This window comes from Salvelinus fontinalis, chromosome 5 (genome assembly GCF_029448725.1).
Source record: "Salvelinus fontinalis isolate EN_2023a chromosome 5, ASM2944872v1, whole genome shotgun sequence".
Taxonomy (NCBI): Eukaryota; Metazoa; Chordata; class Actinopteri; order Salmoniformes; family Salmonidae; genus Salvelinus; species Salvelinus fontinalis.
This window is the reverse complement of record NC_074669.1, coordinates 20,257,549-20,284,805: the sequence shown is the minus strand read 5'-3', so window position 1 is coordinate 20,284,805 and position 27,257 is coordinate 20,257,549. Positions and strand designations below refer to the sequence as shown.

Genomic DNA, 27,257 nt, shown 5'->3' with positions numbered 1-27,257 from the left:
CTTGTCCCGGTGCTGCCCCTTATCCCGGTGTTGCCCCTTGTCCCGGTGCTGCCCCTTGTCCCGGTGCTGCCCCTTGTCCCGGTGCTGCCCCTTGTCCCGGTGCTGCCCCTTGTCCCGGTGCTGCTCCTTGTCCCGGTGCTGCCCCTTATCCCGGTGCTGCCCCTTGTCCCGGTGCTGCCCCTTGTCCCGGTGCTGCCCCTTGTCCCGGTGCTGCCCCTTGTCCCGGTGCTGCCCCTTGTCCCGGTGCTGCCCCTTCATTTAGGTGGGGTTAGTGGGAGGGTGGTCATTGGGAGGGGGATAAAGAAGCGGGGATTGATTATGGTGGGGTGGGGACCTCGTCCACCGCCAGAGCCGCCACCGTGGACAGACGCCCACCCAGACCCTCCCCTAGACTTTGTGCTGGTGCGCCCGGAGTTCGCACCTTAAGGGGGGGGTTCTGTCACGTTCCTGACCTGTTTTCCTTTGTTTTGTATTCATTTTAGTTGGTCAGGGCGTGAGTTGGGTGGGTTTGTCTATGTTTGTATTTCTATGTGGGGTTTTGTGTTCGGCCTGGTATGATTCTCAATTAGAGACAGGTGTGTATTGTTTGTCTCTAATTGAGAGTCATACAAAGGCAGCCAGGGTTTCACTGGTGTTTTGTGGGTGTTTGTTTCCTGTGTTAGTGTTTGGGCCACACAGGACGGTTTCGGTTTTGTCACGTTGGTTGTTTTTGTATTTTGTATTGTTTTGTTCACTTTCATTAAAAGAATGAACACTAACCACTCTGCGTTTTGGTCCACACCTTCTGTCAGCGAGGACAGCCGTAACAAACACCTTTAAAATGCTGCCTTAGATACTGTTTGCATTGAAAGAATACAGCTCTGTGAAGATGAATCCTTACTGTGGTGATTTAAAAAATGTGCACTTTAATGTTAGTCAGCAGCTTCAAAACAAAAGTTGTGTGATGGAATTCTACTGTTCATACAACTCCATAAATTTTCAGTATGTATTGTATGTGTATGTATGTTTCATGTATGAAGTTTACAGATTTACAGGACAGGCGAACACTTTCTTCATTACACATTTAAAATCACTCTCCTTAGTTTGTAAGGTGTACGCAGGGATTACATTTAGATTTTATATGCGTATGTGTAAGTGGTTTAAAAATTCCTTTCTTTAAAAGTCTCATTTAATCTTAAAGTGCATTACTATATTTTTCAGTACCAATTAAAGTTTTGTGCCTTTGTACAATCAGTGGGATCAGTTGCAATGCATATTTGTGAATGATAAAAGTAAATTGCACATTTGTCTAAGGAAATATGAGGTGTTTCATGAAATGTTTTGTAAAAGGATAGTTCATTAAATTTCAATATTTTCCTAATGTTCTTGTGCTTCTTTACACCAAAACAAAGGAAAGACATGATATTTTGGTTATTTATAGCAGAGTATGGTATAATTTTAATGGTCCGGCCCACTTGACATCTCCCTAGGCCGTATGTGGCCCACGATGCGAAATGAGTTTGACACCCCTGCCCTAGACAAACCAAAACACATACATTCCCCATGTCACACCCTGACCTAACTAAAATAATAAAGGAAACAAAGAATACTAAGGTCAGGGCGTGACATCAATTTACCTCTTAATCAGACAAACAAAGACAGATGGTATCTGCCAAGGATAATTAACATCTATAGCATCACAAATGATCTCTCTGTCATTTGATTCCCTGTGGTGTTTGTTTGTGGGAAAGCAATTTTAAGGTAACTCCCTGTTCTCCCATTTCTTGTATGAATGTGTGCTGTTGTCATTGTTTTGGAGCCACAGTGTTTTACTGGGACAAAAGGTATTTACTGAAATGTACCCGCAGGGAGCATCAAATGGCCCATTGTGGTGAAATTGCCTTTTCACTTCTGCAGGATGCCTTCTCTAACTCCTTTGAAGTTTATACGGAGCTTAACATTTTTAATTATTGACTGTAGTATCTGTGACAAGCAACTGAATTGAACAAATTGATATCCAGGGTGTAAAGGGGAGTACTGTAGATAGATGGGCTGTGTTTGGGGGACACTGAGATCAAATGGGCCTAGGCACATGGAGGTGGTACAGGCTCACTGCTGCTACACACACATCATCATGTCCTTTGATAGCTGCCCACTCCTGGACTGTCAGAAAGGGCTGGCATCCCTGGGCGTAGATCAAGTTCCCACATGCTGGGTCAGTCAGAGCCTGAGACCCCATGCAATAAAATGTTTTCATTTTGCAGCAGCAGGTACCCTAGTGGTTAGAGCATTGGGCCAGTAACTGAAAGGTTCCTGGATGGAATCCCTGAGCTGATAAGGTAAAAATCAGTCGTTCTGCCCCTGAACAAGGCAGTTAACCCACTGTTCCCCAGTAGGCTGTCATTGTAAATAAGAATTTGTTCTTAACTGACTTGCCTAGTTTAATAAAGGTTAAATAAAAAAAGGGACATGGTGTTATCCCTGCAGTTGTATTATGCATTAGCTCTGGTCCAGGGGGAGCCTCAAGCAAAGGATCCAGGGGTGAGGCCAGGGCCGTAGGTTCCTTATGATACAGAGAGATGTGAAGAAGTCTTTACCATCAGAGATGATGAAATGAAAGGCCCTTTGAAGTTTGCATGTGGTGGTTACGCAGTGGAGGAAGAGTGTGCATTACCCCACCCTGCTGGGTAAGTATGGAGTGCAATGTAGCGTTGTAGGCTACTAAGTGATACGGGAACCTCTGGCGTAAGATGCCTGAGAATACAATTTGTTTCTAAGAAAACATGATTTCATCCTGGCATCCTGGTGTAACATAAACTGTTTTTCACAGCAGATGGCTGCCAGAGAGAAAATGCTCCTCCAGATAGATTCAGAGCTGTTTAAGGTGCTTAGAAACTGTCACGTGTCAATGTTTTCTGACTATAAATACACAGAGTGATATAATTCACATAACACATTGAATGGTATGTTATTTTGTGTTATAAGAGTTAACCTACATTCTGAGAATAGACAAATCTTTTCCACAAAACAAAGTGATGAATATGAACGCAAGCAGATTACAAGATGTCTAGATGCACTTCTCCTTTATAAGGTACAAATATTGGCAATGAGCTCCTATGAAATCCCCAGTGAATCAATACCCAAGGCTTAGCACAGTGTTTGGAAATAATCAGCAAGCTCCAGTTTACTAATATCAAATCAAGGTGCAATCCTTAACACTTTTGCATCTCTGTTGTCTAACTGTCCTTAGGTGTCTGTCACCAGCTGTCCGAATTGGATGTGTGACAATTAGCTAAGTGTTTGCTCTTTAGCCAAGATGAATAATAGATCTGGTGAATGATTGATAAGACACAGCGTAAAGGAGCAGGGTTGATGAGAGACTATACAGTAGAGTACACATAGGCTGAAGAGCAGTAATTAACACACATTATTGAATGTGGCCAACATATACACTGTACACAGTACAGTAATGTTAAGCTATATTTGTTACTGTTCCATATGTGTTGTTAGTGATTGGCTATGTCTTCGAGAGTCTTGGATTCCCCACCACCAAATCTGGTCACCACGATCACACAAAGTCTTGCCATGTGAGTCAGGAATAGGCTATTGTATTTTGGATATTGTCCTACAGTATTGAGGAATTATGTAGAGCTGTTTTTGTGACTAGTGTGGGCAGGGTGTTATCATGAGAACAGCCCAGGGTCAGGTTGACTGACTGACTGAGACAGACAGGGTTTGTTGTCTCTGTCTCAGGCTATAAAGGGGCCCAGCAGCGTGCTCCACACAGTGCACCATCATGGGCAAACACAAAACGGGTGTCTTGTAGAAACAGTGACGGCATAAAGGTAGACCTTAGTTACAGCAATTTATCAAAAGCAAAGACGTCAATGATACAGCTGAACTCTCCATGTCCTCAAGATGAAAGTTGTCAGTTAGATAACTTCCTAACCTAGATTTGGCCTCGAGAAATGACAGCTGTCTATCATTTGACATAATGCTAGTGACAGGTGTCAATCATGTCATGATATTGATAGCATTATGACTTATGTATTACAGATGAAGGATCTTCATTTGAGGACCCTGTTGCAGGATAACTTTTCTGAAATGCAGGAATTGTATAACTTGTAGTGTATTTCAGGTTTAAAAGGCTTCCGAAGTTTGTAATTTCCACTTTGAAATAGACTTGATTTTCCCTTACAAAAAAATGTATCAACCCCTATAAAAATGTCTATTAATTATAATCTGCATAATAATTCATATTTCATGTTGCTGCAGGATTATTTTCCTGCTGTAGCAAACTGGCTCAAATTAAATGGATACGTCAGGATTTTGGCAATGAGGCCATCATCTACAATACTTCTCCAGAGTCAGATTAATTTGTGGATACCATCTTTATGTCTCTGTGTCCAGTATGAAGGAAGTTAGAGGTAGTTTCGCAAGCTAATGCTAACTCACGTTAGTGCAATGACTGAAAGTCTATAGGTATCTGCAGATAACCATAGACTTCCAGTCATTGCACTAACGCTAGTTAGCAATTGTGCTAGCGCTAGTTAGCAACTTCCTTCAAACTGCACACAGAAAAATACAAATGGTATCCACAAGTTCATCTGACTCTGGGAAAGTAGATAAAGGGCCTCATTGCCAAAATCCCAAAGTATCCCTTTAAGATCCTACATCTGTACTTTATGTCACTGTCATGTGAAGTGCTATGGTGGTTACTTGTCTATGGATTTACAGTTGTGTCACATTGTTGACACCAGCAGATAATTATCAGACATGGAGAAGTATAGGATCAGTAATGAGTGTGAATTCTGCAGCTGAGGGCCAAAGTGAACAGCTTTTGTTTTCTGGCATGATGTAGTAAAGTCAGTGACAGTAGATTGTTCCCTGGCATGCAGTGAAACTGACAGTGGATTTGTCCTTACCCAGGCTTTGTGTTGCTGAGGTACTCCCACACTGCTCTGCTTTCTAGCACAAAGAAAGAGCCTCCATTCCTTCTGAAGCCTCCCACAGTGTCCTTACTCCTCACAGGGTTTTAACATGCCGCATTATGCTCCCAGGCTGACAACGTTTTAAAAAACTAACGCTGTTGCCTCTGAATTTTGTTGTGTAAACTGTATTTGCTGAATGGAATACTCAATTGTAGAAATGTGCACCACCCACATAGACTTGCTCTTTATTTTATAATGCCTTCTGTTGAATGGGACTGGAAGGCTGTAACTATGTCTCATCAAGCTCGTGTACCTAGCCTACACGTGCACCTGCCCAGTGGCCACTCTCTCTGCCCACTAATATAGACCAGACTAGAATACAGCTCACCTGGCTGGCTTCTCACAAATCACAAGGGTGTCTGCCTGAGCAGGAAGTCCATCAGCAGACTAAATGGGGATGACATTTTTAGCTCCTAGATCCCCCCCCGTCTCCATAACAACTAAAGAGCAGTCCAGATTTGGTAATGATTTGGAGAAGGGGAGGAGGCTCTGTCTGTTCTCAGCTCATCCCAGATGAAATAATATCATCTCTGTATGGACGTGCTATTTTAATAGCTCTTTCCAGTCTTAATTAAAATGGCTGACGCCCCGGTCTCCTGACATCATAGATGTGGCTAATCCTCACCAAAATATGGCTGTAGCTCTTCTTTTCAGACTATAATTAGATATGTGCCACATTCAACATAATCTGTATTATGTCTGTGTAACACAGTTAACCGGAAATTACAAAATTGAGATATAGGCCTAACAATGGTTGAAAAAAGTTATCACTTCTATGTTTTATGAAGTCATATCAACTGCAGCTGCATCATCTGCAACACTGACGTGCTGTCAGATCTGGGCAAAGAGAGGGGAAGGGCAGAAATGAATGAGGTCAAAAGCAGTGAGAGGGGTGACCATGGGTTGTCTATATCTCCTATTATGGTGTGGAGTGAATCTCACTGGAAGTGTGTAAGAGAGAAAGGCGGTGAGGTGAAAATAGGGGGCGGAAGCTCTGGTCCCCCCCAAGTGTGCACAGCATAGTGCCACTATAACGTAGAGGAGAGAAGGAGCGATGGAGGAGAGGAGGGGCCAGGACGCACCAGCCTCCTTTATGTCTATTGTACCTGCTGCACTGCATCTCCAATAAGTTGCCTCCTATTAGGGGGCACATCAAAGAAAGGATAACATTTGCATTTTATAATGAGCTGCTTCACATCTGTTCCAGGTACTAGCTGATATTTACTTAGAGCCTGTGGACTGCACCATTTATCCAGGGGGTAGAGAAAGACATCTAACAGGCAATTTTTCTCTGAGCATGCGGGGGGGATGCTTTCCCATGTGAGCGGGAAAGTATGCTCATGTGAGAGAGGGAACGCCCACTTACACAGACAGGAACCTTGTCTCTCTCTCTTCCTCGTACTAGCTGCAGTCTTCATTTCCTAAATAGAATTTGTCAGTGCCTTCCTCCTACGCAGTGCAGACAAAAATAGGACTTGTTTTCTCCTGCATTCACTGCCTGGTGTACAAGTGAAACCAGGTTGCTTGAACCCTAGAAGCCCCTTCCCCTCCCTGCTGCTCCTGAACCTTTTGAGTGGGTCACATCTGTAATGGCTGGTCTCATTGTACTCCAGTCTGATGAGAAAATATAACTAATGTGGTTAGCTGCACACGTGTGACAGATGACTCAGATAATAAGACCCAGAGATGAAGTGCTTGGATAGCTTCCGAGTGTTCGCTTTAAACAGAGTAGGAGCAGAATTACACCAATTGACCATTTCACTGAAATATTGATCTGTCAATCATGTGTACATTTGTAAGATATAGAAGCTAATAGCCTGATATCCTCAGCTCCTGATTGGCGCAGCGGTCTAAGACATTACATCTCAATGAAATAGACGGAGTCCACTGCAGTCCATGGTTCAAATAGGGCGGCGCACAATTGGCCCAGCGTTGCCTGAGTTTAATTCGAGACAATCAGACTGTGTAATGATGAAGTGTCATGTTTATCTGGGAAACTGATGTGATGAATACTACAAGTACTTCATCTAGACACACCAGTGCCAATTTATTACCCCCCCACTATGGGATAGGTTCAGTCATGACGGGTCCTGGATCTACACAAAGAAATGTATCATGCAATACCTGATTCAGACTCAGATAAGGTTTCACATATTACATTCTCTTTGAAATATTAATGGGATATTAACGCTGTACAACTGATTTAATAATTATCTCTGTGGTGTGTGTGTGTGTGTGTGTGTGTGTGTGTGTGTGTGTGTGTGTGTGTGTGTGTGTGTGTGTGTGTGTGTGTGTGTGTGTGTGTGTGTGTGTGTGTATGCAGGATTCTGGCCACAGCGGGAGCTCACATGAACATCCCAGTGGACCTGCGGACCCTGAGGGCCGTCCGTGTGCTCAGACCCCTCAAACTGGTCTCTGGAATCCCCAGTGAGTAGCCTACACCACCATATCACATATACTGGATGGATGTCCATGGATCTGCTCTGTCTATATATACAGTATATATTTGGAATTCTGTACAGTATATAGGTATCTTTACTTGTTCTTCTGGCGTTTGCAGTACCTCTGTACAACCTCATTTTGGAGTTGGTGAAGTTCATCCCTAATGAGTTATTTTGTTGGCAGACCACAACTGAGTCAAACTGAAAACCACTCCCAAAATGAGGACGGGCAACAATGTCTTCGTGGAAGTGTTGTATTATCCAAAGTGAGAGTGCTGTCTAAGTGAGAGTGCTGACACTATCTGCTCTAAGTGGTTCCCACACTTCCCATCCATAATTGTTTGGAGCTGTGACTCATTGTTGGCACTGACGACACATGACGGTTGTCTCTCTATCTCTCTGTGTGTGACCAGGCCTGCAGATAGTCCTGAAATCCATCATGAAAGCCATGGTGCCGCTGCTCCAGATTGGCCTGTTGCTCTTCTTCGCCATTCTCATGTTTGCCATCATCGGCCTGGAGTTCTACAGCGGGAAGCTCCACAACACCTGTCTGCCCATGCCCAATATCCTAGGTAAGACAGAAAATGCGTCCCAAATGGCCACCCTATTCCCCTTGTAGTGCACTACATTTTGACCAGGGAATATATAGGGACCATTTGGGACACACTCAGACAGAGTGGGCTTTAGCGAGATCCCCTTACGTCTACAGTAATCCAGGGAACTCAATGTTCTGCATATCAATTTGGGTTGCTTCTGTAGCAGTTGGTGTCACTTTATATGAGGCTGAATCTGTTGTGTTCCGTTTATTTATACCTTTACTTTGCTTATAGCCTATGCTTGCATAACTAAACACCAAGCTTCATTGAATCTTTTTAAACACCTACATTAATATCATGCTGAGGTGATCATTAACTCTGTTAACATTTCGGGTACATCATCATAAACATTCTTCAAGCTGATCATTTCTCAGCAGGTTTATACTGCGTCTATACAATAAGCAGATGATTATTTTCTGCGAGGCTTCCCTCAGCTGTAATGATAGGCCATACAAACGTCCTGTAATGGTTCACTGTTGTTTCCTCTCGCCCGCCCGCCCAGTGTACTGAATGCTGGTCCGGCTGATAATGTTTTGGGAAGTGTAACTTCTGTCATAAACATTCTGTCATGAAGAGCACATGTTCAACTTCATAAAAAAACTTTTTTCCCCCATCTCAAGAGGGTAAATAAAAAAAATGACTTTAGTAATGGCTTATTAAGTGACAAATAAAGTAACAGTGTTGAATGTAACAGGGTTGACGAATTCTTCTTAAATTAGCCAGAAATCCCCTTATGACAGGGGGAATGGAAGCTTGTAGTACGCAACAGGGAGTGGCAATTGAATGCAAGCTTCACAACAAAATATGAAATTCTTAAAACATTTCTAGCCTGTCTATCTGTGGGTAAAAGGGTTGACAGGTTATGCTCGACCCACTCCGTTTTCCACCACAAAACACCAGAAAATGGCCAGAAAAAGTAGAACCAGTTCACCTGCTTGTCACGATCGTCTTGAGGATAATGAGTGGACCAAGGCGCAGCGTGTGAAAAATACATCTCTTTTATTTGAGACGAGTGAAACACGAAACGAACACTTATAACAAAACGAAACAAAACAACAAACGACCGTGAAGCTACAAACGTAAGTGCAATACAAAAGCTACAAACGTTCCACATAGACAATTACCCACAAAACCCAATGCCTATGGCTGCCTTAAATATGGCTCTCAATCAGAGACAATGAACCACAGCTGCCTCTAATTGACAACCAATCTAGGCAGCCATAGACATACAAACACCTAGACAAGACACTAACCCATTTAACATACAAACCCCTAGACAATCCAAAAACACATACATTCCCCATGTCACACCCTGACCTAACTAAAATAATAAAGAAAACAAAGAATACTAAGACCAGGGCGTGACACTGCTTTAACTCTATGATTTGACTAGTAGATGTTCAATGATTCTTATTTCTTTTTAAGGAATAGAGTCACAATACTAAAAAAGATAATTAAGTTCACATAACAGGGTTGACTTTAAAATGAGGGACTTATGTAAATGAATCACTAATCATATGAAATAAATAATAATCTTCAGAAATGACTTTCACTAAGCAACAACATAGCTAGGGATTTACAATGATGGTAGAACTTAAGTGGGTTAAAATCTTCCTAGAAGTGACACAGGTTTGACAGAGGGACATGTCACAATGCTGAATTTTGCACTTTAACAAGCCTTTATTCATATGAAAAAAAAATATTTATTGAATTCTCCATGTGATCTATATTAAAGGGCAGTTCAATTAATATAACAGACTTTTAAAATTCAATATTGGTGCACAATTTCTACTTAAAATACGCAAAAGGGACTCTTTTCTTGGAACGACCCAACTGTGTTACGCAACAGACCTGAAACACACAATACCATGCTTGGCTGCACCTGTAAGTGTATTCACAGCCACAATGACTGCCTATGTAATTAAACCCCACAATATAGCAGCTCAATACCTAGACTAATTATAAAATCATAGATGTTATTGCCTCGCTGCACGGATCATGTTATAGTGAAGTGGGTTACACAGTTCTATTTACAAAGATCTACATAAAGGGTTAACGCCTGAACATAATTTGTTATTCAGGTAGTGTGGTCTTATAACAAGCTTACTGTGGGATATGTTCCTTCAGTTTTTCACATGATAGGCATTGAGTTGTCACAGATAGAGAAGATAATGAAATTAGCTGTCCTCTCAAATGGCATTTTCAAACAGATTGTCCTCACCTGATGAATACATGAACTCGTCTTTTGTTGAGGGTTCAATATCACTCTTGGCTTGACTTGGTCACAAAATGTCCTCTGATGTTGACAGACTGTTTCAGTGTATTTCTACATTTAAAGAGTTATATAATGCATTCTAGTATTCCTTTACTGCATTTCAAAGGTATTAGATTTAATACAGTATCTAACTGTATCTCAAAAAGAGTGCCACCAACTAGCGATAGACTCCGCTAGCGGTGCCAGTTTAGATACAGTATAGGTACAATCGGCCTGGGCCCTTGGGTTAGAAGGGTGAATGACCAGTAGGAGACAGATGTACAAAACACACATTTATTACCACACAACAGACAGACAGACGGACGGACGGACGGACGGACGGACGGACGGACGGACGGACGGACGGACGGACGGACAGACAGACAGACAGACAGACAGACAGACAGAGCAATATGAAGTGGATTGATGGAATAGGTGAAAGTGCTTGTGTTGTCATCCACACACTAACACACGGTTAGGAAGTCCAGGGTGGAGAATTTGTATTTGTATTTTGTATTTATTATGGATCCCCATTAACTGTTGCCAAGGTAGCAGCTTCTCTTCCTGTGGTCCGGCAAAATGAAGGCAGTTATACAATGTTAAAAATATTATAATACATTCATTACAGAATTCACAACGCACTAAGTGTGAGCCCTCAGGCCCATACTCCACTACCACATATCTACAACACAAAATCCATGTGTGCTTGTGTGTATAGTGCGTATGTTATCATCAAATCAAATGTATTTATATAGCCCTTCTTACATCAGCTGATATCTCAAAGTGCTGTACAGAAACCCAGCCTAAAACCCCAAACAGCAAGCAATGCAGGTGTAGAAGCACGGTGGCTAGGAAAAACTCTCTAGAAATGCCAAAACCTAGGAAGAAACCAAGAGATGAACCAGGCTATGAGGGGTGGCCAGTCCTCTTCTGGCTGTGCCGGGTGGAGATTATAACAGAACATGGCCAAGATGTTCAAATGTTCATAAATGACCAGCATGGTCAAATAACAATAATCACAGTAGTTGTCGAGGGTGCAGCAAGTCAGCACCTCAGGAGTAAATGTCAGTTGGCTTTTCATAGCCGATCATTAAGAGTATCTCTACCGCTCCTGCTGTCTCTAGAGAGTTGAAAACAGCAGGTCTGGGACAGGTAGCATGTCCGGTGAACAGGTCAGGGTTCCATAGCCGCAGGCAGAACAGTTGAAACTGGAGCAGCAGTACGGCCAGGTGGACTGGGGACAGCAGGGAGTCATCATGCCAGGTAGTCCTGAGGCATGGTCCTAGGGGTCAGGTCCTCCGAGAGAGAGAAAGAAAGAGAGAAAGAGAGAATTAGAGAGAGCATACTTAAATTCACACGGGACACCGGATAAGAGAGGAGAAATAATCCAGATATAACAGAATGACCCTTGCCCCCCGACACATAAACGACTGCAGAATAAATACTGGAGGCTGAGACAGGAGGGGTCAGGAGACACTGTGGCCCCATCCGATGATACCCCCGGACAGGGCCAAACAGGCAGGATATAACCCCACCCACTTTGCCAAAGCACAGCCCCCACACCACTAGAGGAATACCTTCGACCACCAACTTACCATCCTGAGACAAGACCGAGTATAGCCCACAAAGATCTTCGCCACGGCACAACCCAATGGGGGGTGCCAACCCAGACAGGAAGACCATGTCAGTGACTCAACCCACTCAAGTGAAGCACCCCTCCTAGGGACGGCATGGAAGAGCACCAGTCAGCCAGTGACTCAGCCCCTGTAATAGGGTTAGAGGCAGAGAATCCCAGTGGAGAGAGGGGAACCGGCCAGGCAGAGACAGCAATAGCGGTTCGTTGCTCCAGTGTCTTTCCGTTCACCTTCACACTCCTGGGCCAGACTACACTCAATCATAGGACCTACTAAAGAGATGAGTCTTCAATAAAGACTTAAAGGTTGAGACTGAGTCTGCGTCTCTCACATGGGTAGGCAGACCATTCCATAAAAATTGAGCTCTATAGGAGAAAGCCCTGCCTCCAGCTGTTTGCTTAGAAATTCTAGGGACAATTAGGAGGCCTGCGTCTTGTGACCGTAGCGTACGTGTAGGTATGTACGTCAGGACCAAATCGTAAAGATAGGTAGGAGCAAGCCCATGTAATGCTTTGTAGGTTAGCAGTAAAACCTTGAAATCAGCCCTTGCATTAACAGGAAGCCAGTGTAGGGAGGCTAGCACTGGAGTAATATGATACATTTTTTTAGTTCTAGTCAGGATTCTTTGTTATCTAGCAGCCGTATATGTTATCATGTGTGTGTATGCATGTGTCTGTGCCTATGTTTGTGTTGCTTCACAGTTGCCGCTGTTCCATAAGGTGTATTTTTATCCGTTTTTAAAATCTGATTCTACCGCTTGCATCAGTTACCTGATGTGGAATAGAGTTCCATGTAGTCATGGCTCTGTGTAGTACTGTGCGTCTCCCATAGTCTGGTCTGGACTTGGGGACTGTGAAGAGACCTCCGGTGGAATGTCTTGTGGGTTATGCATGGGTGTCTGAGCTGTGTGCTAGTAGTTTAAACAGACAGCTCAGTGCTTTCAACATATCAAATCCTCTCACAAATACAAGTAGTGATATATTCAATCTCTCCTCTACTTTGAGCCAGGAAAGATTGACATGCATATTATTAATGTTTGCTCTCTGTGTACATCCAAGGGCCAGCCGTGCTGCCCTGTTCTGAGCCAATTGCAATTTTCCTAAGTCCCTCTTTGTGGCACCTGACCACACGCCTGTAGAACCTGCCTTCTAGATAGAACTGTTAAGAAGGTAGAGCAACAGACTTCTCCCCATCTTAACTACTGTTGTATCAATATGTTTTGACCACGACAGTTCACAATCCAGGGTTACTCCAAGCAGTTTAGTCACCTCGACTTGCTCAATTTCCACCTGATGTATTACAAGATTTCGTTCAGATTTAGGGTTTAGTGAAAGAATTGTACCAAATACAATGCTTTTAGTTTTAGAAATATTTAGTACTAACTTATTCCTTGCCACCCATTCTAAAACTAACTGCAACTCTTTTTTAAGTGTTGCAGTCATTTCAGTTGCTGTAGTAGCTGACGTTTATAGTGTTAAGTCATCCGCATACATTAACACTGGCTTTACTACAAAGTAAGGGGCCTAGACAACTGTCCTGGGGAATTCCTGTTTCTACCTGGATTATGTTGGAGAGGCTTCCATTAAATAACACCCTCTGTGTTCTGTTAGACAGGTAACTCTTTATCCACAATATAGCAGGGGTTGTAAAGCCATAACACATACAATAATGCCAAATGCCGCACTGAAGTCTAACAAAACAGCCCCCACAATCATTTTATCATCAATTTCTCTCAGCCAATCATCAGTAATTTGTGTAAGGGCTGTGCTTGTTGAATGTCCTTCCCTATAAGCGTGCTGAAAGTCTGTTGTAAAATAGCATTGTATCAGGTCAAACACAATTTTTCCCAAAACTTTACTAAGGGTTGGTAACAGGCTGATTGGTCGGCTATTTGAGCCAGTAAAGGGGGCTTTACTATTCTTGGGTAGTGTTAGGTTTGTTCCTTTCCTCCTTGTCAATCACCATTGGCTCATTGGTGAAATTAGCATTATGACAATGTCTTTAATTAAATCATTCAAAAACCTTTATTAATGCAATTGCAGACAGAATTTGACAAACAGGAACATAGCACGAATGTTGCTGAGTAAGTTCTGCATCAAACACAAGGTCTCAAGTTGTTTGATTAAGGTCCCGGCTTAGTGATGTCACTGACTACGTCATTACCTTTTTACTCCTGAGACCAAAACCCTGCATCCATAGCTATACAAACATAAAGTTTCAGTGTTTATCTAAAAGCTAGGCAATAAATGTCCCCTCCCCAAAGTTGATTTATTGTTAAATGTCTGAGTAGTCTCTTATCTCCCACACTCCCCTGCAGAGTTCTGTCTCAGTCACACGTTATAAGAGAGAGAAAGAGCAAACAACTGTGGAACAATTCTAAAACTATATAATGAATATACACTGCTCAAAAAAATAAAGGGAACACTTAAACAACACAATGTAACTCCAAGTCAATCACACTTCTGTGAAATCAAACTGTCCACTTAGGAAGCAACACTGATTGACAATAAATTTCACATGCTGTTGTGCAAATGGAATAGACAAAAGGTGGAAATTATAGGCAATTAGCAAGACACCCCCAAAAAAGGAGTGATTCTGCAGGTGGTGACCACAGACCACTTCTCAGTTCCTATGCTTCCTGGCTGATGTTTTGGTCACTTTTGAATGCTGGTGGTGTTTGGCCACCAGATTTGCCACCAATGCTCCTTATAAGACTCATCACTGCACTCTATACTCCTCTGTAAACTGGTCATCTCTGTATAACTGTCGCAAGACCCACTGGTTGATGCTTATTTATAAAACCCTCTTAGGCCTCACTCCCCCCTATCTGAGATATCTACTGCTGCCCTCATCCTCCACATACAACACCCGTTCTGACAGTCACATTCTGTTAATGGTCCCCAAAACACACACATCCCTGGATCGCTCCTCTTTTTAGTTCGCTGCAGCTAACGACTGGAACGAGCTGCAACAAACACTCAAACTGGACAGTTTTATCTCCATCTCTTCATTCAAAGACTACATCATGGACACTTATTGACAGTTGTGACTGCTTTACGTGATTTATTGTTGTCTCTACCTTCTTGCCCTTTGTGCTGTTGTCTGTGCCCAATAATGTTTGTACAGTGTTTTGTTTTGCTACCATGTTGTTGTCATGTTGTGTTGCTACCATGCTGTGTTGTCATGTGTTGCTGCCATGCTATGTTGTTGTCTTAGGTCTCTTTTTATGTAGTGTTATGGTGTCTCTCTTGTCGTGACGTGTGTTTTGTCCTATATTTTATTTTACATTTTTAATCCCAACCCCCGTCCCCGCAGGAGGTCTATTGCCTTTTGGTAGGCCCTCATTGTAAATAAGAATAGGTTCTTAACTGACTTGCCAAGTTAAATAAAGGTTAAATAAAAAATGTAATAAATAAAAAAATAGGTGTGGCAATATTGTCCGCTATTATCCTCAGTAATTTTCCATCCAGACCCCGGTGGTTTGTCATTGCTGATAGACAACAATACTTTCTTCACCTCTTCCACACTTACTTTACGGAATTCAAAATTACAATTCTTGTCTTTCATAATTTGGTCAGATAAACTTGGATGTGTAGTGTCAGCATTTGTTGTTGGCATGTCATGCCTAAGTTTTCTAATCGTGCCAATGAAAAAATCTTTTAAGTAGTTATCAGTGGGTTTTGTAATGAATGAGCCATCTGATTCAATGAATGAGGGAGCTGAGTTGGCCTTTTTTCCCAAAATGTCATTGAAGGCGCTCAAAAGCTTTTTACTATGTGTCATTTTCCTTGATGTTATTTATCTTTGTTTCATAGTGTAGTTTCTTCTTATTTTTATTCAGTTTTGTCACATGATTTCTCAATTTGTAGTGCATTTTCCAATCGGTTGTGCAGCCAGACTTATTTGCCATTCCTTTTGCCTCATCCCTCTCAATCATACAATGTTTCAATTCCTCATCAATCCACAGGGATGTACCAGTTTTTACAGTCATTTTCTTAATGGGTGCATGCTTATTAGTAACTGGGATAAGCAATTTCATAAATGTGTCAAGTGCAACGTCTGTTTGCTCCTCATTACACACCACGGACCAACAAATATTCTTTACATCAACAACATAGGAATCACTACAAAACGTATTCTATTATCTCTTATACACTATATTAGTTCCTAGATATGGCTCCTATATTGTGATCACTACATCCGATGGATCTGTATACTGCTTTCAAGCACATTTCTGCAGCATTAGTAAAGATGTGATCAATATGTGTTGATGATTTCATTCCTGTGCTGTTTGTAACTACCATGGTAGGTTGACTGATAACCTGAACCAGGTTGCAGGCACTGGTAACAGTTTGAAGCTTTTTCTTGAGTGGGCAGCTTGATGAAAGCCGGTCAATATTTAAATCACCCAGAAAATATACCTCTCTGTTGATATCACATACATTATCAAGCATTTCAGACATATTATCCAGATACTGTCTTTTAGCACTTGGTGGTCTATAGCAGCTTCCCACAAGAATGGGCTTTAGGTGAGACAGATAAACCTGTACCATATTACTTCAACAGTATTTAACATGAGATCTTCGCTAATCTTTACAGGAATGTGGTTCTGAATATAAACAGCAACACCTCCACTACTGGCATTTCTGTCTTTTCTGTAAATGTTATAACCTTGTATTGCTACAGCTGTATCATCAAATGTATTGTCTAAGTGAGTTTCAGAGATAGTCAGAATATGAATGTCATCTGTTACTAGCAAGTTATTAGTTTCATGAACCTTGTTTCTTAAGCTACATATGTTAAATTGAGCTTTTTTGAGGACTTTTCTGGGAGGCCTGCTTGTTTTCATTGCTTTACTGGGAATCTTAGCAGAAGTAGATATTCTCATGTTATTTATGTTAGTGCAGGGAAAGCTGCCCACAGTGGACTTCCTACTAGGGCACACAGCCTCAGTGCTAACAGCATGAATCTGGTGCATACAGTAGACACATGATTGCTGTCGGATCAGCAGAAGCATTCAGAACGACATAAATTAGGTTACTTACATTGTGTCTACCAATGCCCCTATTATAATTGACATTTGCTAAAGCATTATGATGACTCAGTGACACAATGTTAGGGATTAACTGAGCTGGGCTTGGGTCATTGGTCAGGAAATATCCAGTATGAGTGGAGTTAAGGTGGTAAGTTCTTGTGATCTCTCTCTCGGCACCTCTGTGTCCAACTAAAGCACATACTATGTTGGGGGTTTGAGATCCCCACCAGGTACAGCCTGTGATTGGCTGACTAGGTCACATGACTCTAGCCAGGGGAGAGTGTTCTGGAATCAAATCAAAAGTTTATTGGTTGCGTAAACAGATTTGCAGATTTCATCGCTGGTGAAGTGAAATGCTTGTGTTTCTAGCTCTAATAGTGCAGCTGTAGTGTAATGTTTCAGATGATGTCATCATAAAGGTTATGTGGGGACCTCACTGTACAAGGGGGCCTTAGTTACCTGACTATTAGCTTTAGAGAGACAATTTATTATAATCACACATTGCACAAGTCAAATAGCATATTAATAACGTCATCTTTCAGGAAAGGACTTTTACACAGAGAGTTGCTATTGCTGCTCACTTCATTGATTGAGTCATGCATTACACTATAATCATCATATTGTGGTACTTATTCATGCATCTCCAGTAGATGCGAGTCATTTCTCACAAGTGAAACATTTCTATAAAGTCATCTCATCTCTCATTGGAAAAACACGATTAGTTAGATTGATTTCGGGTTTGCATCCTTTTGTTAAATCTCCAGCCTCCGGAGCATTTATTGGACTCTGATTCAATATGGTCATTATGAACAAGTTGAGGAAGTTCATTCTCTCTTGTCCCCCTGTCAGAGAATGAGACGGTGGACAAGTCTGAGTCAGAGTTCCCGTGTGGGGTAAGGAAGTGCCCTGACAAGTACACCTGCCATGACACCTGGATCGGCCCCAACGACGGCATCACCCAGTTTGACAACATCCTGTTTGCTGTGCTCACTGTCTTCCAGTGCATCACCATGGAAGGCTGGACCACCGTGCTCTACAACGTGAGTCACATCTGTTTCTCTGTAACTGTGTCCTGTCCTCTGACTGGGGAAAATAGGCCTATTATTTTACCTGGTTATGTCATCCTTTGATACATTGGTTTGATTTTGCCTTTGCTTGGTTGAATTGAATAAACCCTTTGTGTCATTGGGGACACAGACATTGTTGTACCTCTCCTTACCCTAGACACCTATTTTTACCAGTCATTACTAAAACTGTCTCATATTTGTTGTGGGACGCACTCAAACATTATTTTACAGCTGCTTCCCTGTTCTGTGTTTATAAACCCAATTGATTACACACTGTACTTGAGGAATCAAATGAATCAAGCATGACACAACGATACACACACACACACACACACACACACAGCATATAGAGTAGGAGTGTGTCTGTGCCAAGAGAGTAGGGTAATTAAGTGCAGTGAATGGGCTGCAAAGTGAGATCAGGTCAATTATACTCTTAATCTCCCAGTCACCTGCCTCCACTGCCTCACTACTACCCTCTTCCCACTGACCCTCCTTATTTAATCACACTCAATTAAATCCTAAACACATGGGCATGATTTGGCTGAGCTGGGATGTTGCTGGCAGACATTTTAAGCTGATACTATTCTTCGAGTTATCAGTTGCACTCTTTATGCCAGATTGGATGCATTCAGACTGAGAACAATAATCAGTGAATTATCGTCAGGACAATAGTGAAATGGTGATACCATTAAGAAAGTCATTTTAAGTGTGTTGGGACATACAGTACCCTGAGTGTACAGAACATTAGGAACACCTGCTCTTTCCATGACCTAGACTGACCCGGTGAAACCAGTTAAAATCTATGATCCCTTATTGATGTAATTTGTTAAATCCTCTTCAATCAATATACATGAAGCGGAGGTGACAGGTTAAATCATTATTTGTAAGTCTTGAGACAATTGAGACCAGGATTGTGTGTGTGTGCCATTCAAAGGGTGAATAGGACAAAAGATTTAAGTGCCTTTGAACGGGTTATGGTGGTAGGTGCAAGGTGCACTGGTTTGTGACAAGAACTTTAACGCTGCTGGGTTTTTCACGCTCAACCGTTTCCCGTGTGTATCAAGAATGGTCCACCACCCAAAGGACAGCCAGCCAACTTGACACAACTGTGGGAAGTATTGGAGTCAACATGGGCCAGCATCCCTGTGGAACGCTTTCACACCTTGTAGAGTCCATGCCCTGACAAATTGAGGCTGTTCTGAGGGAAAAAGGGGTTGCAACTCAATAGTAGCAAGGTGTTCCTAATGTTTTGTACACTCAGTGTACATTATACTGAGTGCAAATTCTTTTGACTGAATCATCTGGAATTACTGCTCCATGCAGCGGATGGTTTCCGATTAGTTTCGTGGAAGCTAGTATGAGACTTTGATTCCATTCTGCTTTTCTCTCTCAGATTATGCAAGCAACATGAAATGACTGAGATGATGTTGTTGACACTACAGAGTATTGGGAGGATTCTTGCATGTCTGATTGTTGCTTCACAACTTTATTTCCAATTCATTACACATTCTCTTGGGACTCTCCCTGATCTGAGGGATAAGACTACTATCCTATATACTGTATATCCTATATACTGTTACTCTCCCCAGCTGCTGCTGCCAGTTGTTCATATTACAGTATACAAAGCATAACACTGCCTCAATATTATACTGTACCTCGATTCATTAAATACAACATGTAAAGGGGCCAGTGGCTAGACTGGGAGGAGCAGTTGTATTAGCGTATCAAAGACCAGGTTAAGAGTTTACTCCTGTTCTCCATACATACATCACATTCTGTTTGACTGAGATGATTTCACCAAGCATTTTCCTCAGCACATCCCAGTACCAAACTACCAATACTGTACCTGGCTGGTGTTATGTTGCAGAAGGCATTGTCTATTTCAGGAGGAGCTCAGACAGACAGTGTAGTAATTCCCTGATTTGATCATGTGCCTGCACAACTCAAACAAACTCAATCATGTTACCCTCTACCTCCCTCGGCCAGCTGAATCAATTATCGTCATTAATGCCTCTTCCTCTTTCCCCACCTCATGGTAATATCACAGTGGAGTAGTTGTCACTGTGAATGTGAAAAGCAGTCTATTGAAACCTCTGATGCTCGTTAATGATGGTGATGTAAAACAATATAATAAAACTTCCAATCCATTCATGCCTAGGGCTATTAGTAACTGGACATCAGCAGGTGCCAATTTATGGTGAATACCTTAATTTAGAAATAAAAAAACACAACTATGTTGATAGCATAAACTAAAACTGTAACATTTTAAACAAGATAGCAAGAGCATATTGTCAGCTTGTTCCTCATGATTTTCTTTTCAGAGCCAGAATCAATCAGCTGCCAATCCACGACTGTTGAAGTCCCCTGGCCTTGTGTTGGCAAAAGGACTCCGTTGCGGACACAAGGACATCATTTGATCAAAATGCTAATTTGATAATGAAAGTGCCTGGGTGTTTACTACACTGGAGAGCATGCTTGCCATAGGCTATAGCTAGACAACCTCACCAGGGAATCATGCAGTTACAATCATAGATACCCTGGGATTGAGAGTCACAGGAATATTTCCTTAACACATCTTCAGTAAGGTAGTGGAAAATACATTTAATTGATTTTAATTAAAGATGTACTTTTCACTGCTTGACTACCAGTGTAGCACAGTTTATGGTTGGCCTTGCCACAGAGCATAGATGCCAGGCCATACTTTCTGCTCGCTGCTTTCATGGTTCTTTATTTAAGTTGATGGAAGCAGATTTAGTGCTGCCTTGATTGTATTATGTTGACTTACATTATGGTGAATGGAATTTATTATGGAGTGAAGAAAGACAGTGGAAGGAGAGAATGTGAGTCTGCTCTGGTTAAAAGGGCCCACAGACTTTCTCTAATACTGTTTGCTGTTTCATATTTCTTTCTACAGGAACACACACCGTATGCACGTACTGTACAAAGACACACACACTCAGTCAAACATACACGTGTACACAGACTCTTACTCATTCAGTAAGTCACTCACAAACAAACCATGCCACCCACTTCATTGCATTCTGCTAAAACAAAGTTGAGTACACATGCTTCTCTTTTCTATTGTTTTCATTGCATTATCTGATACAGAATCCACTTACTGCCGTACCTGATCCACTCTCCCCTCTCATGTTGGCCCAGAGCTAATCAATACTATTTCTCTCTGTCTCTTATTTAACACAGATGAACTTGGTTTTCATTTTCAGATTTTCCAGTATCTACACTATAGTTCTGTATTATGTTCCCGAAGTTCAGATTCAAATTACATTACGATTTTTGACAAATCGTGGACAAGGGAACATGTCACATGGAGGTAGAGAACAGAATAGGCTCCCTGGCCTCAGTAAGTAATAGAGAGATGTGTGTAACTGTGAGACTGGGGATGTGTGTTTGAACTCTGTTTCTTTCCTGTAGTCAGTCAACTAGCCTCTGCCTCGCTCATGACTGTGGTACATCCTAATAGCTTGTTAAAAACTACCACTGTCTGAACACTGCTATCTGACAAAGCCCTGAGCTCTCCAAGGTGTAGCAGCACGTAGACAAGGTGGACCGCAGGTCAATGGAACAAAAGCCAGTACGTTTTACACTGGCTTGAGTCAAGAGCTAGTCATAACCATGTTGACTTGTAAGCAATTGCTTGGGATCTTGGTAACACCACCTTTAGATCATAATGAATACAAGGGCAGGTTTCTAGTTTTTCACCACGTACATGTATAGCACCAATAATTGAGAGAGCTGTTGGAGATGAGGAATGTTGACACCTGCAGCAACACCTCTGTCCTCTGGCACTCAGGGTGTGTGGAGGGTCTATGTACTGTAGCCCATACTGTTCACATCTCCAGGTAGCTTTGCACTGCCTCAACACCTGCCACGGGTTCCTCTCCCATGGCGTCCCATTCTTATTAATGGATCAATTATCTTTGACTGTAGGAAGGAACAGAGCCAGAGACATGCATGTCCATATAGGGCTAAATCCTGTCTTGAGAAAGGACTGTACCTTTGCATAAATCATGCATTGTTGATGATGCCAAAACTTGATTTACACTCATGGATCTCAGGTGTTGAACAACAATGTGGGGTTCCATTTATTGGGTTGGGACAGTGCCTTCAGAAAGTATTCACACCCCTTGACTTGTTCCACATTTTGTTGTGTTACAAAGTGGGATTCAAATTGATTTAATTGTCATTTTTTGTAAACGATCTACACAAAATACTCTGTAATGTCAAAGTGGAAGAAAAAACTATTTTAAAACATTTATGAAAATTTTAACACTAATATATCTTGAAAAAGAAAGGAGGACCAAGGCACTCTTCATATAATTAATTAAAATGCCTTTATTAGTATGGCATGTTTAATAGAAACAAAGTTGTTTAAAAACCGACGCGTTTCGGCTGCATGGCCTTCGTCAGGGAGTACTCCAGCCGAAACACGTCGGTTTTTAAACAACTTTGTTTCTGTCACACCCTGGCCTTAGTTATCTTTGTTTCCTTTATTATGTTTGTTAGGTCAGGGTGTGACATGGGGGAGGTTGGTGTTTGGGTGATTATATGGTTAAGGGGTTGTTGGGTTTTGTGTGTGTGGTTTTGTGTTGAGTGAGTATGTCTATGGTTTAGTGAGGGTTTCTAGGTATGTCTATGGTTGCCTGAGTGGTTTCTCAATCAGAGACAGATGTCTTTCATTTGTCTCTGATTGGGAGCCATATTTTAGGCGGCCATAGGCATCATGTGTTTGTGGGGTCATTGATTTAGTCTGTGTCTTAGTCTGTGTCGAGGTTTGTTTCAGGTTTGCATGTTTTGCATTTAGTCGGTTTTGGTTTCACGTTCTTGGATTTGTTGTTTTGCTTCGTTAGTTCCTCTCCTAAATAAAGAGAAGATGTATTATTTACACGCTGCGCCTTGGTCCTATCTCTCTCCCATGGACGATCGTGACAGAATGACCCAACCACTCAGGACCAAGCAGCGTGAAAGGAGGGAACCAGAGCCCGTTGTGCAGATACTGGAGGTGAGCAATGGGAAGGATACAGAGACTGTTAAGGAGTTAATGAGGAGTTTGGAGGAGAGTGAAAAGAGGGACCTGCTGTGTTGGTGCGTGAGGCACGACATCCACCCGACAGAGCGTGTGCGGGAGGTGATGTTACCTGAGTCAGTTCTCCATGCTCGTCCTGAGTTGCGTGCTAACCGTCTGGGAATGACAGTCCCACGAACCAGGCCTCCTGTGTGCATTCCTAGTCCTACACCTCCTGTAACACCTTTCCGCCCCAGCCCAGTACCACCAGTTCCGGCACCCCGCCCCAGGATTCCATGGTGTCTCCAGAGCCCTGTTCGCATTGTTGCTTCTCCCCGCACTCGCCCTGAGGTGCGTGTCCTCATCCCGGTACCACCTGTGCCGGTACCACGCACTAGGCCTATAGTGCGCTTTGAGAGCCCAGTGTGTCCTGTTGCTGCTCCCCGCACTAGCCCTGAGATGTGTGGCCCCAGCCCGGTACCACCAGTTCCGGCACCACGCACTAGGCCTAATGTGCGTATCCAGGGTCCAGTATGCCCTGTTCCTTCTCCCCGCACTAGCCTTCAGGTGCGTGTCCCTAGCCCGGTACCACCAGTTCCGGCACCATGCACCAGGCCTATAGTGCGTCTCAGCCGGCCAGAGCTGCCAGTCTGCCCCGAGCCGTCAGAGCTGCCAGTCTGCCCCGAGCTGCCAGTCTGCCCCGAGCCGTCAGAGCTGCCAGTCTGCCCCGAGCCGTCAGAGCTGCCAGTCTGCCCCGAGCCGTCAGAGCTGCCAGTCTGCCCCGAGCTGCCAGTCTGCCCCGAGCCGTCAGAGCTGCCAGTCTGCCCCGAGCTGCCAGTCTGCCCCGAGCTGCCAGTCTGCCCCGAGCCGTCAGAGCTGCCAGTCTGCCCCGAGCCGCCAGTCTACCCAGCGCCATCTGAGCCATCCGTCTACCCAGCGCCATCTGAGCCATCCGTCTGCCAGGAGCCAGAGTCGCCCGCCAGCCATGATCAGCCAGAGTCGCCCGCCAGCCATGATCAGCCAGAGTCGCCCGCCAGCCATGATCAGCCAGAGTCGCCCGCCAGCCATGATCAGCCAGAGTCGCCCGCCAGCCATGATCAGCCAGAGTCGCCCGCCAGCCATGATCAGCCAGAGTCGCCCGCCAGCCATGATCAGCCAGAGTCGCCCGCCAGCCATGATCAGCCAGAGTCGCCCGCCAGCCATGATCAGCCAGAGTCGCCCGCCAGCCATGATCAGCCAGAGTCGCCCGCCAGCCATGATCAGCCAGAGTCGCCCGCCAGCCATGATCAGCCAGAGTCGCCCGCCAGCCATGATCAGCCAGAGTCGCCCGCCTGCCATGATCAGCCAGAGTGGTCCGCCAGCCAGGATCAGCTGAATCCGCCATTCAGCCAGGATCTACCAGAGACACCGAAGCGGAGATCGACTATGGTGGAGTGGGGGCCACGTCCTGCACCCGAGCCGCCGCCATATTAAGGCCTACCCCGGATCCTCCCCTAGACTTTGTGTTGGTGCGCCCGGTGTTCGCACCTTAAGGGGGGGGTTATGTCACACCCTGGCCTTAGTTATCTTTGTTTCCTTTATTATGTTTGTTAGGTCAGGGTGTGACATGGGGGAGGTTGGTGTTTGGGTGATTATATGGTTAAGGGGTTGTTGGGTTTTGTGTGTGTGGTTTTGTGTTGAGTGAGTATGTCTATGGTTTAGTGAGGGTTTCTAGGTATGTCTATGGTTGCCTGAGTGGTTTCTCAATCAGAGACAGATGTCTTTCATTTGTCTCTGATTGGGAGCCATATTTTAGGCGGCCATAGGCATCATGTGTTTGTGGGGTCATTGATTTAGTCTGTGTCTTAGTCTGTGTCGAGGTTTGTTTCAGGTTTGCATGTTTTGCATTTAGTCGGTTTTGGTTTCACGTTCTTGGATTTGTTGTTTTGCTTCGTTAGTTCCTCTCCTAAATAAAGAGAAGATGTATTATTTACACGCTGCGCCTTGGTCCTATCTCTCTCCCATGGACGATCGTGACAGTTTCTATTGAACATGCCATACTAATAAAGGCATTTTAATTAATTATATGAAGAGTGCCTTGGTCTTCCTTTCTTTTTGATGACCAATTTACCCCTTTTACCAAAGAGCACCTTCTGTCTACCAAAATATACTATTGTGTACCTTAGTAGCGCTTCCCTTCCTCCTCTTTCTACTAATATATCTTGATTAGATAAGTATTCAACCCCCATGAGTCAATACATGTTAGAATCCCCTTTGGCAGTGATTACTGGGTAAGTATTTCTGGGTAAGCCTCTAAGAGCTTTGCACATTATTTATTTATTTTTCAAGCTGTCAAGTTAGTTGTTGATCATTGCTAGACAGCCATTTTCAAGTCTTGCCATATATTTCAAAGCTGATTTAAGTCAAAACTGTAACTAGGTCACTCTGGAACATTCAATTTCATCTTGGTAAACCACTCCAGTGTATTTTTCAAATAAAATGTTATTTGTCACATGTGCCAAATACAACAGATATTACCTTAAAGTGAAATGCTTGCTTACAAGCCCTTTAACCAACAAGGCAGTTTTAAGAAAATACCTAAAAAATAAATTAATAAATAAAACAAACAAATAATTAATGAGCAGCATTAAAATAACAATAGCGAGTCTATATACAGGGGTACCGGTACAGAATCAATGTGCGGGGGCACCGGTTAGTCGAGGTAATTGAGGTAATATGTACATGTAGGTAGAGTTAAAGTGACTATGCATATATAATAAACAGAGAGTAGCAGCAGCTTGGGGGGGATGGAGCAATGCAAATATTCTGGGTAGCCATTTGATTACGGTAGATGTTCAGGAGTCTTATGGCTTGGGAGTAGAAGCTGTTTAGAAGCCTCTTGGTCCCACACTTGGTACTCCGGTACTGCTTGCCGTGCGGTAACAGAGAGAACAGTCTATGACTAGGGTGGCTGGAGTTTTTGACAATTTTTAGGGCCTTCCTATGACACCGCCTGGTATAGAGGTCCTCGATGGCAGGAAACTTTGCCCCAGTGGTGTACTGGGCCGTACGCACTACCCTCTGTAGTGCCTTGCGGTCGGAGGCCGAGCAGTTGCCATACCAGGCAGTGATGCAACCAGTCAGCATGCGCTCAATGGTGCAGCTGTAGAAACTTTTGAGGATCTGAGGACCCATGCCAAATCTTTTCAGTCTCTTGAGAGGGAATAGGTTTTGTCGTGCCCTCTTCATGACTGTCTTGGTGTGCTTGGACCATGTTAGTTTGTTGGTGATGTGGACGCCAAGGAACTTGAAACTCTCAACCTGCTCCACTGCAGCCCCGTTGATGAGAATGGGGGCATGCTCAGTCCTCCTTTTCCTGTAGTCAACAATCATCTTCTTTGTCTTGTTCACGTTGAGGGAGAGGTTATTGTCCTTGCACCACACGTTCAGGTCTCTGACCTGCTCCCTATAGGCTGTCTCATCGTTGTCGGTGATCAGGCCTACCACTGTTGTGTCATCGGCAACTTGATGATGGTGTTGGAGTTGTTTCTGGCCATGCAGTCATGAGTGAACAGGGAGTACAGGAGGGGACTGAGCACGCACCCCTGAGGGTCCCCGTGTTGAGGATCAGCGTGGTGGATATGTTGTTACCTACCCTTGGGCACTATGGTGTTGAACGCTGAGCTGTGGTCAATGAATAGCTTTCTCACATAGATGTTCCTTTTGTCCAGGTGTCAAAAGGGCAGTGTGAAGTGCAATAGAGATTGTATCCTGTGGATATGTTGGGGACGGTATGCAAATTGGAATGGGTCTAGGGTTTCTGGGATAATGGTGTTGATGTGAGCCATGACCAGCCTTTCAAAGCCTTTCATGGCTACAGACGTGAGTGCTACGGGTCGGTAGTCATTTAGGCAGGTTACCTTAGTGTTCTTGGGCACAATAACTATGGTCTACTGCTTGAAACATGTTGGTATTACAGACTCAGACAGGGAGAGGTTGAAAATGTCAGTGAAGTCACTTGCCAGTTGGTCAGCACATGCTCGGAGTACACGTCCTGGTAATCTATCTGGCCCTGCAGTCTTGTGAATGTGGATGTTTTTCAAGGTCTTACTCACATCGGCTGCGGAGAGCGTGATTACACAGTCGTCCAGAACAGCTGATGCTCTCATGCATGTTTCAGTGTTACTTGCCTTGAGGCTAGCATAGAAGTTATTTAGCTTGTCTGGTAGGCTCGTGTCACTGGGCAACTCTCGGCTGT

At 43.4% G+C, this 27,257-nt stretch overlaps 1 protein-coding gene across 1 annotated transcript in view; it reads left to right on the top strand.

The window, feature by feature from the left end:
• LOC129855285 (voltage-dependent R-type calcium channel subunit alpha-1E-like) overlaps nt 1–27,257 on the top strand; it is a 173,695-nt gene that overhangs the window by 91,803 nt on the left and 54,635 nt on the right. Inside the window, exons 5-7 of the mRNA XM_055922777.1 lie at nt 7,294–7,397; nt 7,825–7,983; nt 17,780–17,970. Coding sequence (XP_055778752.1) covers nt 7,294–7,397; nt 7,825–7,983; nt 17,780–17,970 — 454 coding nt within the window. The remainder of the gene's footprint in view (nt 1–7,293; nt 7,398–7,824; nt 7,984–17,779; nt 17,971–27,257) is intronic.